This window comes from Pseudorca crassidens, chromosome 8, assembly GCF_039906515.1.
Source record: "Pseudorca crassidens isolate mPseCra1 chromosome 8, mPseCra1.hap1, whole genome shotgun sequence".
NCBI lineage: Eukaryota > Metazoa > Chordata > Mammalia > Artiodactyla > Delphinidae > Pseudorca > Pseudorca crassidens.
The window spans coordinates 35,883,216-35,901,151 of record NC_090303.1 but is presented as its reverse complement, the minus strand read 5'-3'; the positions used below and the strand labels follow the sequence as shown (position 1 = coordinate 35,901,151).

Genomic DNA, 17,936 nt, shown 5'->3' with positions numbered 1-17,936 from the left:
ATGAAAACTACAGTCTCATTTATTATGAAGTCCTCTCTATTAAAATACTTACATATTCCTTCTATTAGCTCTTCTTAATGGAATAAAATACAGAAGTTACTTTACTTGCAAAAGCAGAGTTGGGATCCCTGCTCCAAACATGACAATGAGTTTTTAAACTAAAAGTAAATTATGATATGGTGTCCCAAGAGGATATTAAAACATTAACGTTAAGTAGAATATCACAGTCGGAACTGTCAAGCACTGAGTTAACAGTAAATCATATAGTGATGCCAAAGAGGAATAATCCAGACTCCAGGGCTCTTCAGACTAATAACTATGATGCTGAAGCAAATGACTATGTTTGGAGACAATGAGGCAAAACAAAATTCCAGGAAAGAAAAAAGATAGTCATAAATAAGATATAAATGAAAAATGCTTTTAAGTTTTAAAATGTGCACATGGCTTAAAGAATATATATATATTCATTCATATATATTTATATATAATACATAAAACATCATACCTGTGCTTCCTGGCTGAGATCAACACATGCTGTCTTATTTAAAAGGAATGGAACTTAAAGATCACGCTTCCAATTTCTATGTGCCAGGGATATTCCTTTTTTTTTTGACTCACTAATTTGACTAGAAGTTGTGTGATTTTTCTGGAGAAGACCCGCACACTTCTTTATGTCCAACATTTCCAAAGTTGCTACTCTACTCTCCTCCCTTGCATTGGAATCTTGTCTAATATGCACAAGGGTGCCATTTCTTAGAGGTGTTCATTCTGAAAGGAGAAGAAGCAGATAGGTGGGACGTCAAAGAAAGACAGCCATGCTAACGGTCTGGTAGATGTTATGACGGTTCCCAGCAGTAACAAAGACTCCACTGTGTGCCCTCAGGTAGGTCACTTAACCTGCGGTGTCACAACTGCTCCACCTGCAAATTAGATAATCACCTTTGCCACCCATCTTCCTCTCAGGGTTGTTTTGAGAATGTCATAACTGGTCATTTGTTTGATCTATTTAAGAAACACTCAATGCCCTTGGACCTCTGAATGTGCATACCCAAGTGCAAGCTCAGTTATGAAACTACATCCAACAGGAATGTTTCCTTACTGAAAGAGACAAAGGGCAGCCAATTGAAGAATGCCAGACCCAAATGACATCTTGAAGGCCTTTGAGATTCTCAGATGAAAGGCTTTATATAAAAATAAAGTATTGTTATTACCTAGGCAAAGAAAAATGCATGCGTTTTTCTGTCAGTGTTCAAAAGCCAAAATATAGCGGTGCCCTTTGCTCCCCTTTGATATTTCCTTCGCATTTAGTTTGATGACAATATAGATAAATCCTCTATTTGGTGCCATTGGACCTGGGTTACATTTCAGTATGTGGAAAATGACGAAATGAAAGAGAGAAGCCTTTGAAAGAAAGTGAAAATAAATGTAATAGCCAAAAGCCAAATAATAGTCAAAGTATATTTAAAGTCTATTAAAGAGCAGCAGTCAGGGTATCAAATGCACACTCTCTCATCCTCTGTGGTCAGCCTACTATGTGGACCACCTGCCTTAAATTACACAAATTCACCGCATCCCTGGAGTGAAGGGGGGAAGGCAGGAGAAAAATGGGGGTGGAGAAGCAGCTTTCTCCATTCATAGTAATCATACCAAATTTTAAATATTTTTTAAATGCCTCTTTTCAATTCACAATCAATTATACTTCAATCTCTAAACTGCCACTCTTGGGTTTGGAATATGTGTGCATACATGCAATAAGTAAGTAACTTGGAGTTTCAGTTTTTCAGTAGATACTGATTAACACGTATTGTTTAGTTGTCAGTGATTACGCTGTTTTAGGAGGTGACAGGGCAATGTAGAGCTGTTTATGGCACAGGAATATAGGAAAATGGAACCCCAGTTGGCTGGAGTAGATGATACCCTTCTGGGTAGACTGCCCCAGTTTGGTTAAGAAGCACATGTGGAGAGTCTGAGTTTGGACCTTTCATAGAAATCAAGTGGAATCAATTTCAGGGAACATGAAAATGCACTGATAATAAGCTAGCCAGATTCCGTATTAAAATTGACAATGATTGCTTTTGGGGTGCCAAGACTGCTACATATAGTTGTGAGGGATGTTCATTGAACAAAGGCACTTGTCCATGGGGAAATGGGGCCTGAAATCAGTCCTACTCTGACTGCTTTTACAGGCAAGCCATATGCCGCAGGGGAAAAAAATAAAAGCTTCCCTTTGCTTATTCACACAAAGAAATCACATAGGACAATGGCAGCTATGGGCTCCAAACAGAAAGACACTCTAAAACACTTGAGTTGAAATAAATGTCTGAATATCAGTGTTTTAATAAATGTCTTATTTTGTGCTTACTTGGGTTTTCATTCTAAACAGAAACCTGAGAGACAAGTATATGAATTCCTCCGCTGTAAGAGTATGGGACTGTCATATTGTAATTTTTTTGGTTCTTTTACATGTGGATTCTGCTTCTCTCCCTCAGTTTCCCTATTAGTATAACAGTGATGTTAGTTCAAATCAACAAAAATGCCATCTGACAGGTGTTAAGCAAGGTGCTGGGATTATAATAGTGAGCTGGATAGGCACCTGCCCACAAAAAGTATAAAGTCTAATAAGCAACTATTAATCTATAGGATTTTGCTACAGATTGATGAATGTGCATTGAAAAGAAATAAAAATAGCAAAGGCAAAAAAAAAAAGTGTTCTTGGACTCACTCTACTCTCTTTGTCAAGTTTCCAATTTTAGAATGCTAGATGGAGAGGGACCATGTTTGCCCCTCCACTCCACACTTAGGAGAAGTCCTAATTTTCTGCACTGCTTCAGAATAGCAAACAAAACTGGGGGCGAAGTAACTACTGTAAGGGCCTCTGTGCACACGCAGCAAATAGCCACAGGTGAGACCAGCCTTCTGTGATTAGGGGCGCCTTTGTTTGTTTATGATAGGCATGACACAGTCACTTCCACATAGGCTTCAGACCTTAGAGAGAACTTCAAGAAATGTTTGTTGACTGAATAATCATGCATCTGTTTAACGCAGTATCATAGTGGCCACCCACACAGCCTGTCGCTTGGGGAAAAGTGCTTGGGAAAGAGTGAACATTTCGAAATTGCTTCTGCAGATCTACCGATGTTTAACTCTAGCTGGAAAATCTGACAACTGGGCAGATATGTTCTAGGAGTAAGTGAGAGTCACTTGTGGTCATATATTTGAATAAGTTCACACACTCTTTACCTAGGTTGTTATTTTTCTGAATTGTGCTGCCTATAATCTGATTTCAAGTTGTTCTTTGCATCAGTAACTCAGGAAAACAAAACCCACTAGGAAAGCATGTCAGACATGAGAATAGCATTGCAGATCACAAATTCAAAAGGCCTCTGGGAACATTTGTACAGAGTAGGAAAACCCACTTATGATCACTTCCCTTTGGTTTTGCCTCATTCCATAATCACTCCATGGGGCAAACTGTACTCCTGGTTTTTCTACCCAACAAACAGTTTCTGCACATGCTAGTTAAATTATCTTTCTTTTTCCAACAGTCTTGAATTCATAAGAGTATTCTTAGTGGTAATTATCCTTATAAAAGGCAAAAATAATGGTCTTGGGGCATTTTTCCACAAACAAGGCTTTGTATCAGTAATTGTAAAAATCAAAATAAAATAAAAAGTACTCTGAAAGGTACACATATTCATAATATTACTATTGGAATTTTTAGTATAAATAAAGACATACTTATTTTCATTCTTAGGAAAGGAAAAGATAAAACAGCTAAATAGGATCCTGGCCTTTACAATTTACCAGGTGTTATGTCTATGCCGAGTAGTGTCCAGCCTCATTTATCAGTCGTGGTCTTGTCTACTTTGTTTATGCAAGACTTTGTAGTAAAAGAGAAAGATAGTGAGCCTTGGAGGATAGTTGCTCAGCTGGAAGTAATGGGTAGTTCTAGTACACAGGCCAATTCTGGAGTTTACTAACCTGCTTAAAATCTTAAAATCACGCCCCCAAGTAGAGAAAAAAAGCACTGGACTAGGCCCAATTAGTCTTGGACAAATATCCTAAACACTCTGGACTTCAGAGTCCTTTGCCATAAATTAAATGGTTGAATTAAATGAATCTAAACCTTGAGAGAAATGGAGACTTCATAGCCATGGTAGAGAGCCCACTGGTAACCAATCAAGGAAGATATGCAAATCACCATCAGACTAAAATTGACCCTGGGAACCTGTTGTCTAGGGAAGCAGATAACCAGGTACCCAAAGCAATTCTTGAAGGCACTGTGAAATGAACCACAGGGAAAACTGGAAATAATGACAATGCAGTCAAAACGACTACCAATATCAGGATTTATCGAAGGATTGGTCCAAAAGCAGTAGCCAACCAGCAGATTAACCTGCAATTCAGCAGTTAAAGTTTGCTGTCATTTCTTAGAATGCAGAAGTCCTATGTAAGCTATAAGTGGGAAAGAAGCTGCAGCTCATAAGTGGAAAAAGAGATTATTCCAAGTCTCACGTGGGTCTTGTTCATCACAGCCAACTACAGAACCAACCTATGTCACCATAGAGCTGACACCACCTATGTCACCTTCCAGTGTAAAGGGCCATCTCTCAACACGGCAGAATTATAGGTTGAAAGAATATTTGGATGAAACATTTCAGAAGGCAATTTGTGTTAGCTATTAAAAATTTAAAATGGCCACACCAGTGTACATCTTCCCTCCTCCCCCCAATGAAATAACATTTGCTATGGTAGACATGACAGTCTTCTACAGAAAATAAATGCCAAACACATAGGAGTTCAACACTAATTTCTCCTTACACAGAATGCACATGACCCCTTTTACCACCAACCTGTCTTTCATGCTAGTTTTAGAAACCTGGTCAGAAAAAATAAAAATTTCTGTGGCTTGTGAAACTTTTTTTGGGGGGGGGGGTGGTATAAGGTCTTGACCAGCAAATATGAAAATATATTGTTTGGTTTCCTCTCAATATCAATACTCAGTATCGCATTTTGGGTCTTGTAAGTGCTCCCATATGTTTCAGAAATAATTAAATTTTTATTGACATTTTGGCCTGCCTCCTAAAGATGAATATCCTTCAGCTGTTAAACATTTGATAAGATTGAAGTTGGGAAAGTTTTTTATTTAATATTTTTATGCTCTTGAATATATACATACAGAAAAGACAAGAGGTGACCTGAGTCTTTTTATGTGGTGATGGGAACTCAAGGAAAAAGCAGTGACTTTCAAAAACTCTCAAGCTGCCCTTTGAGAGAGAGGAGGGGATAATCAGTACACCTTCTGTCATATGATTAAGCTTATCAAATCAGGATCGGTTCTACATAAGCCAATAAACTGATCTGGTTCCTTGTTTGGTGACGGTAATGAAGAACCAAGAAAGCTTATGCATTGGGAAATAAGGTTTTTAAAAAGGCTCTCAAGTTAACCTATTCTCTTTCACCCAGGAAATCAGCCTTCTTTTCCATTGGGAAAACAAACCTCTGACCTTCAAGTTACTAACGTCGAAGGGACATGGGAGGAAGGGGGGTAAAGGTTCATCAAAAAAAATACTGAAATGGTCAGACACTGTTCCCCAAATATACAGATTCCCAGCCTTGTGGGATTCTAAGCAAATAAGCGGACTATCACTCTGGCCCAAACCTTCCTCTGTAAGCAGACATTTGCTAGCGGTGCCCTGGCCTCGACCCTCCTCACCGCTGGTCTTCAAGCCTGCGCGGCTAATTCCTTCCGTAATTTGCCTTCACCTTGGGAAAGAAGAAAGAAAACAGTTTCTCCTCCGCAATCCCCAATCTGTTACACTTCGAAAGGAGAAGAAATGGCTGGAAAACCTCTCTCGTTTCCTCTGGGAAAAGCGTCCGCTGGAGGCTACTGTGGGTCGGGCCCACCTTTAGCTTCAGGTTGACAAATGTCTTTAGCGCGTTCTCAGTTCTGTCGGCCTTAGGGGTCCCCTAAAATCGCGCTAGCGTCCGCCCTGTCTGACCTGCCCCCCTGCAGCGGCGCACATTTCAGCTTTTCAGCTTCCCGGTGGAGCTCACAGTAATTGAGTCGGGAGGGTTATTTTTCCTGGCCTCGCTTCGCCGTCCAGAGACGGCAGGGAGCTTTCGAGAAGACATCGCCTCCTACCCCCTGACGCCCCGGCAGCTTCTGAGCGCCGCCGGGGCCTCCGCCCCGCGGGAACCAGAACAGCGATTCTCGCGGCCGCGGCCAGAGGCTGAGGCCGGAGGGTGAAACCACCAGGGGTCCCAACGGAGGGCTTATTCCCGCCCCGCTTCACACTTGGGGTCAAATCGTATTAACACCAAACCACCAACGGGGAGGGAGCAGGTGGTTAATTGCATAAAATAGTTAACTGCAAGAAACTAACTTTACAGGCGGGTGACTTGGTTTCCCTCCGTAGCTTTGTCATCATAAAAAGAAGGGCCCTCCCTCGTCCTTAGTTGGAAGGCGGGGAAAGGTTATCAGCTGCTCCAGAAGAAGGCTGGTGCACACTGTCAGTTTAGCGTGGCCGGCAGGCGGGCGCGGTAGGCGCGCGGGCTCCCGGTCCGCGCGGCTCTTGAAGGCAGGTTTCCCTCACCCCTGCCTGGAAGGTAAGAGCTCTGGCATCTGGAAGTGTCAGAAAGGAGCCTTTCGCCATAAATCATCCTGAAAAGCATTCAAATCAGACAAGCGTCTAGAGACCCCTTAGACACTCCACCCCCAAAATCCTAGATCAAAGTGAAATTCCTGGAACCATAAACACCTATTATAAGCAAAATCCTCCTTATCTGGAGGATGCTAAAACCGAGGAAACAAAAAGGGGTAAGGGACATTGCCGCTGTGAATCCCCCGCACGAAATTCACAAACCTATCTTTTCTTAACATTGTCAACTGCTTTCTTGGAGACAGCCAACCACAGCGCTTCTAAACTCGCCCAATACGCGTTTCTGGAGTACTCGGAACAGCTGGCGGGAGCGTTCTGCACGCGGGACTGGACATTCACTTTTGCTTGTTTTTTCAACCAGCAGGAGCAGGTGCGGGAGAGTCCGGGGTTTGGGACGTGGGAGGCGGAGAAAAAAAAATCCGCTTGGTGGTAGTTTAGAGGACAGCAACCACTCGCTACATACAACTCTAGCGCTGCAAACCTAGTTGTTCGAAACGTAGCAAAACTCCGAACAGAAAACACCCGCCCAGGCAATTTCTGCTCTCGCTGAACTCCCTGGGCTGCGTTACATTTGCACCTAACACTTTGCAAATTTCCGAGATCTCGCAAGAGGGATCATCAGAGGGACGAGAACACTAAGAGGGGACCTGGAAGGGAGATGTCTTCGATTCAGAGAGAGCAATTTTCTCGCCTCGGAAATGAAAAGACCCCAGCTTTTTCCCACGAATTCCTTGGTCAATCCAAAATCTACCGATTGTACTGAAATCTCAAGTCTGGATGGAGCACGGATGGCCGGGCCCGGCGTCTACGGCGGAAGCTAGGGGGTGGGGATGGGGGTGGGGAGGACCGGGCAGGAGAGACCTCCCCCCACATACATTCCCTGGTGGGAGACGCGCTGGGCGCGCGGATTCCGCGAGAGGGGGCGTCATGAACCCCGCGGGCTGCGAGCGGACACCGGGGTTGAGATTATTCGACACGTGTCTTTCACTCCTCACAATCCATTTCTTACGCGTGATTTACGAACGAAACGCTTTGATCAGGCTCGGTTTTATCTGTCCACTACTTACGACAGACGCGGCTGCTAAAATGCCTCGTCCCAGCTGCCTAAAAGTTTACCCCCCCCCCCCACTTCCCAAATGCTGTTTCTTTTTCCCTGGCGATTCCTCACCCCCTGCCTCTTCGCTCCCCTCCCCTACCCCCAGCCCCATTTGCTCTATTAGTTGCAGCCCCTCCGGGTGTTTTAAATCAACAAAAAAGCTCCGGGCAGGGTCAGCTGGGAGCCAAGGCAAGCAGATTTGGGGCACGCCATCCCCTTGGTGCCACAAGTGTTGGGGTCCTAACAAGGCTTCCAGCCAGGGGCCAGGAGAACTTGCTCCCCAAGTGCGGCGGCCCGCTTTCGAAGGGAGAAGGCGAAGCCCTCGTAGTTAATTCCCCGGGGGCCTGGCTTTGCTAAGAGAAGGGACCAGAGTCGGGATGCAGAGGGCAGCAGTCCACGGTTATCTGCGGGGGCCGGTACTCACCAGAGCAACCACTTTGGCTTAATTGGGGAGGAAAGGAGGCAGCGGGAGAAGGGGGAGAGGGTATCACGTTACAGAGCCTCCTGCTTCCTAATAGGTAAAGGAAAAGCGGAGTCTCAGAAGCGGTTATTAGTAGTAGATTTGTGTGTGTGTGTGTGTGTGTGTGTGTGCGCGCGCGCGCGTGGTAGTAGTATTTCATTAAAACCATATTCTGGAACAAAGAGTTGTTCTTTCATGTTTCTTTGTTATTACTCTGACAGGAGTTCTAAAAACAGGATTTTCCAAATCAAAGGATCCCTGGAGTCTTCTGCCCCCTCCCAGCCCCCCTTTCCTTCACCAAACTGCTCTTGGTATCATTATCCCGGTAAGGATCCTTATACTCTTGATTTAGCCGGAGGACATTTAATAGCTGACTGGATTAAATATTGCAGACTCCAGCCTGGGCCATTTGAAAATCCGGGTCGTGGACTTGCCTTCAGAGAAGGAAAACTGATCTGTGAGATGTGTTTTAAGTTTCACTCAGTCGGGGCCTGGAGGAAAGGAAGAGGAAGAAGGATTCTCTGCTCCAAGTCTCTTTTATACGTTACAAAGTTAGAAGTTGTAAAAGGTGTGTGTTGATGGGGTGGGTAGCAAGAGGACTCAGGGAGGAATGAGGCCAGAGGCAACCTTAGCAAGAGGCTAACTGAAATTTCCTTCTTCCATGATGTGAAAAAGGGCTTTAAGAACATTGTAAAGAATGCTGCTCTGGAAGGTAGTGTTCTGCCCCAGGAATGCAACACAGATTTAAGGGTGCATCAGCAGACCTCTCTGAAGGATTCATTGTCATTGCTAAGCTTGCAGGACTGAGAAGGTCTGTGTTTGCTGCATGTTGGCTTTCAACAATAGTAACAATTCTTTGATTGGTGTAAAGTTTCAGGAACAAAAGAGGAAAAGAAATGTGGACTGTTTTGTCCAGTACTATGTTTAGAAGTAGAGTTCTGGAAGCCTCAGAGGAAAGCTTTACATAGCAGAGTCAGCAAGTTGGGGTCCAACCCAACATTCATCTAGGCTGGGCAAATTCCAGAGGGTCAGGATCTGAGATCTTTGTCCAAGGCACTTTGGGGGCTATCACCAGATACGTTATGCACCCAAAGGTGGTAAGTCAAGGTTAAGTTCCTCCAGGGATGGATAGATGGGTATTTAGATTAAATGCTATAGAGAGAAAAGATATGTCTGTTTATCTGGTCTTGTGCGTTTTAAAAACTGTCAACCCTTAAAGCTAATGTGATCACTTTGAATCTATTTCAATTCTGACCACACCTTTGGAAATCCAAAAAGGAATAAGATAAATTCTGACAGTAAATTTAGATTTAATATTGTGGAAAAAATACTCCAACTTTTAAATTTTATTTAAAGAAGAAAGCTGAATTGGTGGCTATATAATAACTGTAAGCCAGGTGCAATGTCAATTTAACAAAGACTTAGGAATAGTGTTGCATTTAAATGAAGAGCAACAGCACAGTTCATTTAATGTACAAGCTTAAAGTTATTGTCGACAAATATTTAAAACCTTAACGTGGGCAGAGACCCAAGCCTGTGCCACATGGTAATATTCATAATAACATCTATGAACATCTCTCTTAAATACAGAGAAAGGAATTAGACTGTTCCACAACTGGGCAACTGCTAATTCATTTTAATTTTGTTTATAAACTGAACTTCCTTCTTGCATGTAGGGTAAAAAAAAAAAAATCCCTATCTGTACAAGTCATTAAAAAAAAAAATCCTTTCAACCAAACCAATAATTTAACTTGGTGAAATCCCTACCCTGTCGGCAGCAGGGATCCCCAGAGCTCTGGATCCCGCCCCAGGAAGGAGGGATCACCCGCTCATCTTTCAGCCCATCCAAGCATCTTGGAGGTTTAGGGTCTGTCAGGCCTGGCATTCCTTCGCTCTTCTTATCACTCTCTACCCCTTCAAAAAGGCAATTGATTAGTTTCAGCTTTTCCAAACCGAGATCCGATATGTTTCTCAGGATCAAACGTCTTTGAGAAGCCAAGAGAGTAACGTGGGGGATGGGGAATGTGAAGAAAGAAAACACGAGCAGGAAAGAAATTTGCCCTCCATCCAAACCATCCACACCCAAGACACCTAGAGGATGGGGGGCGGGGGGGGGGAATGGGGGAAGTGCCGCCCAGAAGATTGGATCGTGACTTCTGGAAGACTCACTTAGGATGTGTCTTCCCTTTTCGGAAGCAAATATTTAAAGGAGAAAATAGATATCTAGAGAAGGAGGTTGATGATTTATGCCTGGATTTTCCCCCCAAGCATTTGCCTCCCTTGTATTTACAGGCGTGTCCCCATTTGCAAGTTGTACATCTGTTCTCTTCACGTGACATTTCATAAAAGCCCTAACATCTGGGCAAGATAAACTTCCTTCAGGTACCTGCTTAACTTTTCACTTGTCGCACTCACGTCACTCCAGGCGCGTCCCTTCCCCCCTCCCCGCCTGCCTCACTGGTGAGGTCTGTGGCACGCTTTGTTCCAGCCCCTTTCGCTGGGACCCCCATCCCCAGGTGGTCCCACATCGCCCGCTTCCCAGCGCCAACCTTTGCCAGGGCCAGTCTCTTCCGCAGACCCCCGATCCTTGCGTCTCCCGCCTCTGGTTCCACTGTGCAGGTGAGAGAGGGCACCATCTTGAACCCAAGGAGAAAACTCCTATTTCCTTCGATTCTGGCTTTAGACCAAAAACAAACAAAACAAAACAAAACAAACAAACAAAGAAACCTGCCTAATAAGCAGCAGGCAAACTCGCGCTTAGATTCGACCGTCTCATACACATCCATATATACCTCAGTGGAATGAGTAATAGGGAACAGCTGATTTTGATGATTGTCTTTTCGCTCTCTCTGGTAGATGTTTAAACTGCATGTTTTTTACAGAAACTTAATTTCACTTGCTCGCAATCTCCCCTCCCCCAAGAAGGCCGCCTTCTAGAATGAATGTTTTTAGAATTGCTTTTTCTTTTCCTACTCTGGAATTTTGTTCCTCTGGCTTCAGCCTAAATCGCACGCATAAGTACGAAGACACATCCACAAACTTGAGAGAGGGAAAAAAAATAGAAGGAAAAGAAAATAGTCCACGTAAACAAGAAAGACGGCAGGCAGTTGGAGGCCCTCGCTGCAGCAAACCCCAAACGATCTCATTGCAGGGCGCCCACGAAATCCCGGCTATAATTGACTGTTTTCTTTGAGGTTTTCTGACCATGTGCTTTTTACCATGGTTACTGTGACTCTGATACGAGAAGCTGGATATTCATTATGATCCCGTCCCATCCTTTCCCCAAGGCTTATCTCCGTGGCCCTTATAAAAGAGAATATAAACGGCGGAATTTTGTGCCAGTGATTTTAACCTGCCCCAGCTTCCAGTGACCTGCCACATGCTCCTTCTTACTTTATGGACATCTGGGAATTCCATACATGCCTTAAACTCCAATTACACACCTTCTTCAAAGGACACGTGCTTTGATTTGCTAAGAATATTAAGTGGCTCACCTCCTGGGGCCTTGGGACAAAAACGAATGGAAAAATGTATCCCATGCCCTGTTTACTAGGTCTATCTTTTGCTGTTCAGTAAGTAAGGATCACTCATAATCCTGTTTGCATTTTCGAGGTGCCTGGCAAATAGTGGGGTGATCCGCTTTCAGATATTATGAGGAAACCTATTTCTCCTTCCACTTTGCCCGGTACCCTTTCCTTCCACAGTCGCCGGTGCTGGGGGTGGGACACGCTTTACGACACACCAGTAGAAAATTCTGGAAAAGTGGCCCGCGTGGATCCCTCTCCCGACCCCTGTTTGTCGCTAATGCGGTCCTGTCTTTGGAAATATGAGGTTGGGCCTTTGCCTGACTCTCTTGCTGCCGCTGCCCTTGCTACTGCTGACAGTTGGAGCTGCCTCCTCCGCGCAGCGGCCTGACGCTGGGCCCGGGGCTGGGGCCGTCCGCGCTGTCCCAGGAGGCCACGGACACGGTCACTCTCCCCACCGTGCGGCCGCCCGCCACCCACGCAGGGGAGTCCGGGCCCGCGCCCCCTCCCGCGCTCGCCGCAGGTGAGACTCCCGCTCCCCACGGAGTTCTGTTTGGGTTTCCGTGGCGTTTGTTCCCCGCAGGTTGGTTTGTTTTTCTTCAAATTACAGATGCAGGGAAAACCGCCTGACATCATGAGAGCGGGACAAACGCTCACTTTGAAGGATTCCTGGGCAGGACTTCAAGTGAAATCATATGCCTGAGAAGAACTTGATACCGGTCTAGAGAAAATAACCAGCTCTGAGTCTGCCAAACCGTGGAATGTGCAAAATGCTCTACTTTTTTGCAAGAGGCCAAATGTCCCTTAAAAAGCTCCATTATGAATATGAGCCTGAGGACCGAAGGAGCAAGAAGCTTGTGTCGGTTGCTGAGTGTGGGGGAAAAGTACACACGTTGTGTGAGTTTCTGCTCTTTGACGTTATTTTATTAATATGTTCCACTTTGGGGAGGGTACCTGCAACTGTGCATGAATTATCATCTGTGCATGTGCTTGTTAGCAAGTGTGTGCACAAAGAGGGGAAATGTGTGTAATGGGAACAAAAATTTACTGCTTTCTTATGACTGAAGGCTGTCAATCCAACGAAATTAAAAGCAAGATTAAAAAATTACGTGCACAGTAAAGGAAACATTCAATTGTTTAGAATTCACCCAAGACAATTTAATACAATACTTTCCCTTCAGTGAATACACTCTGGCTAAAGGGTAAAGATTCCTGGGTCCAGAAATCGTATTAAATTCTCACTTCTGAAACAGAGGTAATTCATCCTAAATGTCCTTTAAATAAGAATAGGTAGTAAAGATAAAATGAAATAAAATGAAAATAGGAAATATTGATAGAAACACAGGTGCTTCGTTTCTGTTCTAAAAAAGAATTGGCACTGTGGTGTGTATGGGGTGGGGAAGGTTGGGAATACAGATATAGTCTGGCAAGCTGAAAATTGTATTCTAATAGTTAATATTTTCCACCATGAATCCTTCTCATTCAAAGTAAAACTATTCACCACCTTTCTTTCATTCATTTATTTATCTGAAAATCTCGGAGAAAATATTACCTTCAGTTTAGTATTTAGTATTACGCAACATAAATGTGGCATTTGATTTTCTTCCAAGTCTTTTCTCTTATGTGAAAAGTGGAGAGAACAACACACACACACACAAACACACACAAAGAAAAAAAAGGCAAAAGGAAGGCTACCTTTTTTGAAACTTCTAGTGTCTACATCATCAGAGGTTAAGATAGAAATTACCTTCTCAGCAAGGATGGTCAGCTCCATTCTGATGTACACCAAGAAATCTGAAATATCAAATAGTCAGGCCAAGCTAGTAACAAGATTCCTCCATGAACAATTTAGAAAATGGAGGTGGTTCAATGACACACACAAAAGAGAGAATTACCATCTTGATGATCTCCCTCATCCTTCTAGGGCACCCTCTTTACATTTCTGCTCTACACACACACACACACTCACACACTCCACAAATAATGTTTCCGTCTTGTTATTTTGTAAAGGACTATCAAAATCTAAAAAATTATTTCCCTAAGCTTTCACTGATCTTTTAACATAAGTAAATTCTACAGGCTCCTTATTGTAAAACATGGTCTAAAATACAATAATAAATTTACAATATTGTTATGTCAGCATTCTATGATGTGTGGAGAGGGGGAAAAAACCTTCAGGCAATATAATAACCTCAACCTGGGCTGAGCAAACACTATCTGTTTGGATTCATACACTTATTTGCCACAGTCATTATTTGATTTAGGCAGCAAAATTATTTGCCAGTTTGAAAGCATCCCTAATTATACTTGAAGGCAATAAACTGGATTCAAAAGTTAAGAACTTAGGGATACAAAGTCACTATTTTTAATGTTATTCATTATAAAACCCAGTATTTTTTTTGGCCCAGAAATGACCAGAATGAAATTAAAAATCAAGCAACATTTGTCCCTGTTATTCCTTTACTTAACTAATAAATCAGATTTTGTATACATGTAAGTAACGAGGGAAAAATTCTGTGTAATTTTGGATAAAATATATTTGCTAATGAACTGACTAGAAAATGAATAGCTATAGCATTTAAAATTGTAACTGTTCCAATAGTTACCGAAGATACTGAAAGTTCAGGTTCTTTATTGTGTTCTACTCCATAGCTGTATGTACTTTACTTTTAAAGAAGGAGCATGCTTCCCAAATGGACAACATCAACATGGGAAAATATTCTTAACTTTGGCTTGTCTTCTTAGCAAACTTGACATTAAATGTCATTCTCATTCATGAAAGAAGAGTTAAGCGAATTACTTTATAAATGGAATTCTCTGTCATGCCAAATTAAACTTTATTTTCTATACATTTGTGTTCATTTATATGTGTGTATAGACAGGTAATTTTGATAACACTTTATGCATCCCTTCACTGAAATAAACCTATTATTTAAAAATCCTTATAAAGAGTAGAAATCATGACAAAAACAAAGAGAAAATAGTGCTGAGTTCGTAGTGCTTATTTGCATTTAACTGTTTTACAGCTGCCTTCTCAAAATATAAGCAAGAGAGGTGAATAACTCTTAAGTTTTTGCTGTCTGGGGACCTGATAAGAGATGAAGGGGAGATGCTAAGTCCACTGAACACCAACAGGAATAACGATAAAGCTGTCTTTCTAAATAACATGCCTGTACCTGTCAGTAACTAGTTTTGAGTTTTTCACTGCTTTGTTTATATTAGTGCTCCCTCACCCTCTTGGGTGTCTCCAGAGTTAAACAAGCAGGTTTTTACCTCCAACTTAATCCTTTAAAAATATAGACCAAACTTTAAGGTTCTGACAATTTTCAACCATATTTATTTATTGCAGAAAAATAATATACAAAGATATTTACAAAACAATCATAAAAATATGAATGCATTTAGACACCGGATCTATTTGCATTTTACCATGGGTCATCAATAAATAAATAGAATGTTGTTTTTGTATTTTAAGTTTTTTTTTTCCCTCAGAGGAAGAATGAAAAAAGGAATTAACTGACTGTGATTTTGCAAGTCAGTTTGATCCCAGTATTTTTATTTCTAAAGGTGTTCTTAAAATTCCTCTGATTGTTACCATTTTAAAATGGAGAAAGTCCATAATGATGCCTTTCCTTTCAGTGGCTGATTGGCACGACCTCTTGAGAATGCATGCATGAAAAAATAAAAATAAAAACATTCTTCGTCAAAAAAAAAAAAAAAAGGAACACAAACAAACTGTTCAGACTTCTATCAGAATGTAGAGGTGTGAGGATGGTGCCGCTGCCCGTCCGGGAATCACTGTCCACGGGCCTGTCTCGCTTTCTCTTTTAAAAGTGCGCCCCACGCCCTGTTTCTTTGAATTTGGATTCTGCTCTTCTAATTTCCAAGAAAACCTTTGGCATATATATTTATTTTTAATTATCCAGCTCCAGAGTCTCTAGACTGTCCATTTTCTCCTTCTCTGGAAGCAATGACATCTGCAAAAACCCAGAGGGGGGAAAGTTGGTTATTGTTTAGGTCTCTGTGGCTGTTTTCTAAGACTAGTGAGCACTGTTCTTATCACCACCACGGAGAAATTACGCTGAACAACCTGGAAGGATTTCAGCCCAAGGGCAAGAGGAAGTGGGTGGGCGGAATGGAGGAGGAGGTGGAATTTGGAAACATTTGTTTTAAGGAGAACGAAAACTTAAAGCCGAAAGAAAGGGAGGCGCTGGCAAGACTGTCCTTATCCATGACCCTCGACTCTTTCTCCGTCTTCCCTCCTGTCACGCGCACTCACGCACACGCACACCCCTCACAAGGGCGCATCCCTCTCTCCCTAGCGGGGACTAAGCTGCCTTCCAGGGACGCTCGGGAGATGAGGTGGCGGTGCCAGGTGGGGTGGGAAGGTTGAGAGGGGAGTAGGAGACGGGGAGGAAGGCGAGGCGGACAGGGAGCCGCGGCCCGGCCGTCAGTCGGTCTGCCACCTGAGCGGCGAAGGGGCGCAGAGGCGCCGGGTCCTTACCTAGGTCTCCGGCCCTGCCGAGGGGGTGGGGAGCTCCGCCTGCTAGTGGGACGCGGACATGGACCAGGCCCCCTCCATCCTCCAGACCGAGAAGGCGTAACTGAGCCGCTCGTGGGCCACATAGCTGCAGCTTGCCATCTTGGAGTCCAGCTCGTCGCTCTGTAGGACCTGGTAGAGGAAGTCGATATACCTGGCCGCCAACTTGAGGGTCTGGATCTTGCTCAGCTTGTCCGAAGGCAGTGTGGGGATGATCTTCCGCAGCGCGGCGAATGCCTCGTTCAGCGACTGCGTGCGCTGGCGCTCTCGCACGTTAGCCATGACCCGCTGCGTCTGCAGCTCCTCGTAGGATTGCGGACTCCCGCCGCCGCTGCTGCTGCCGCCGCCGCCGCCACCGGCGCCGCCGCCGCCGCCGCCGCAGCCCGCAGACTTCTTGCCGCGCTTGCCTTGGGCTGGGCTGCCAGGCTCCTCGCCGCCTCCGACGCCCCCGCCCGCGGCCCCACCGGGCCCCGCGCCGCCCCCAGCGCTGCGCCGGCTGCTGCGCCGCTTGCGCCCCCCGCGCTTGCCGCTCGGCGGCTGCTGCCGGTCCGGCTCCTCCTCGCTGTTGCTCAGGCTGTCGTCGGCCGGCGAGACTGGCGAGCTGGACACGTCCTGCATCATCTCTCGGGCGGCAACGCGCGGCCTCGCAGGCCCGGGGCAGAAGGGCGGCCCGGGGAAGAGGAGGAGAGCCTGGCGCCTCAGCCCGCCAGCTTCCCTCGCGCACGGCGCCGGCCCGGGCGGTGCGGACCGCGGAGGAGGGAGCGGGAGGAGGGACAGGGAGGATCTCCGCGGGGAGGGCGCGCGGGGGAGGCGGGGAGGGAGGCGGGAGGGGGAGGGGACGGTGTGGATGGCCCCGAGGTCCAAAAAGAAAGCGCCCAACGGCCGCACGCACACCCGGCTCTGCCTCCTGGAAACGCTGCCGGTGCCGGCGAGCCCGCGAGGTGTCTGGGAGTTGGGCGAAAGCTGCCGACTTGGAGGCTCTTATACCTCCGTGCAGGCGGAAAGTTTGGGGGCAGCAGTGTCATTGGCCTGACGTGGGGAGGAGGGACTTTTCGAAGTTTTATAGGAAAGTTTCCGCTTTCCAGCCCCCCTTCTCCGTCCCCACCCCCGTTCCTCGGGGTCTAACAATTCGTCCTCCCAAACCATTCAAAAACGACCTGGCCCAGGCGGCCGGCCCCTCTGCCCGCCTCCTTGCTGCCCTCCCCCTTCCCTCCCCGCCACCCTCTTCCCGCGGGCGCGGGGCAATTTCCTTCCGCGCCGGAGCAAGCGGGCCGCGACCCCGCACCCGAGCGCAGCCCGGGGAAGCGGCCGGAGGGTACCATTCCGGCCGCCCTGTCGGCCCCTCCCGGAGTGGCTGTGACAGCAGCGGCGGCAACAGCTTCTACGCAGTGGGTGAAGTCTCATCTCGCCTCAGTACCCTCTAGGTCCGTGGCGCGATTTGGGACTGCTGGGGCGGGGGTGACTGGCAAGAATACCGGCAACGGCGGAGCCCACCCGATGGTCAGCCAGACGGGCCCCTCGAGTCCCAAGGGCCAAACCACCGTGGCTGGTCCTGAGGTCGTGGGCGTTTCTGAAGACGTGGCCGCGCAGGGGACTGCAGAACTGCGCCCCGGCCTATTCTCTCACCCTTCCTCGAGAAGCATCTGGGCCTTTC

General features: G+C 45.5%; 1 protein-coding gene and 1 long non-coding RNA gene across 4 annotated transcripts in view; both read right to left on the bottom strand.

Moving 5' to 3' along the window:
- The window catches only part of LOC137228990 (uncharacterized), a 124,840-nt gene extending 113,330 nt beyond the window's left edge, over positions 1 to 11,510 (bottom strand). For all 3 annotated transcript variants that reach the window (XR_010945478.1, XR_010945479.1, XR_010945476.1), the window contains exon 1: positions 10,768 to 11,510. This is a non-coding gene — a long non-coding RNA (uncharacterized lncRNA). The remainder of the gene's footprint in view (positions 1 to 10,767) is intronic.
- A 3,539-nt stretch (positions 11,511 to 15,049) lies between these two features.
- On the bottom strand, positions 15,050 to 17,049 carry TWIST1 (twist family bHLH transcription factor 1). Its single transcript, XM_067746200.1, has 2 exons — positions 16,247 to 17,049; positions 15,050 to 15,719 (listed from the first exon to the last, which is right to left on the bottom strand). The coding sequence occupies exon 1, from the start codon at positions 16,901 to 16,903 to the stop codon at positions 16,289 to 16,291; it is 615 nt and encodes a 204-aa protein (XP_067602301.1). The 5' UTR covers positions 16,904 to 17,049; the 3' UTR covers positions 15,050 to 15,719; positions 16,247 to 16,288.
- Positions 17,050 to 17,936: the final 887 nt, after the last annotated feature.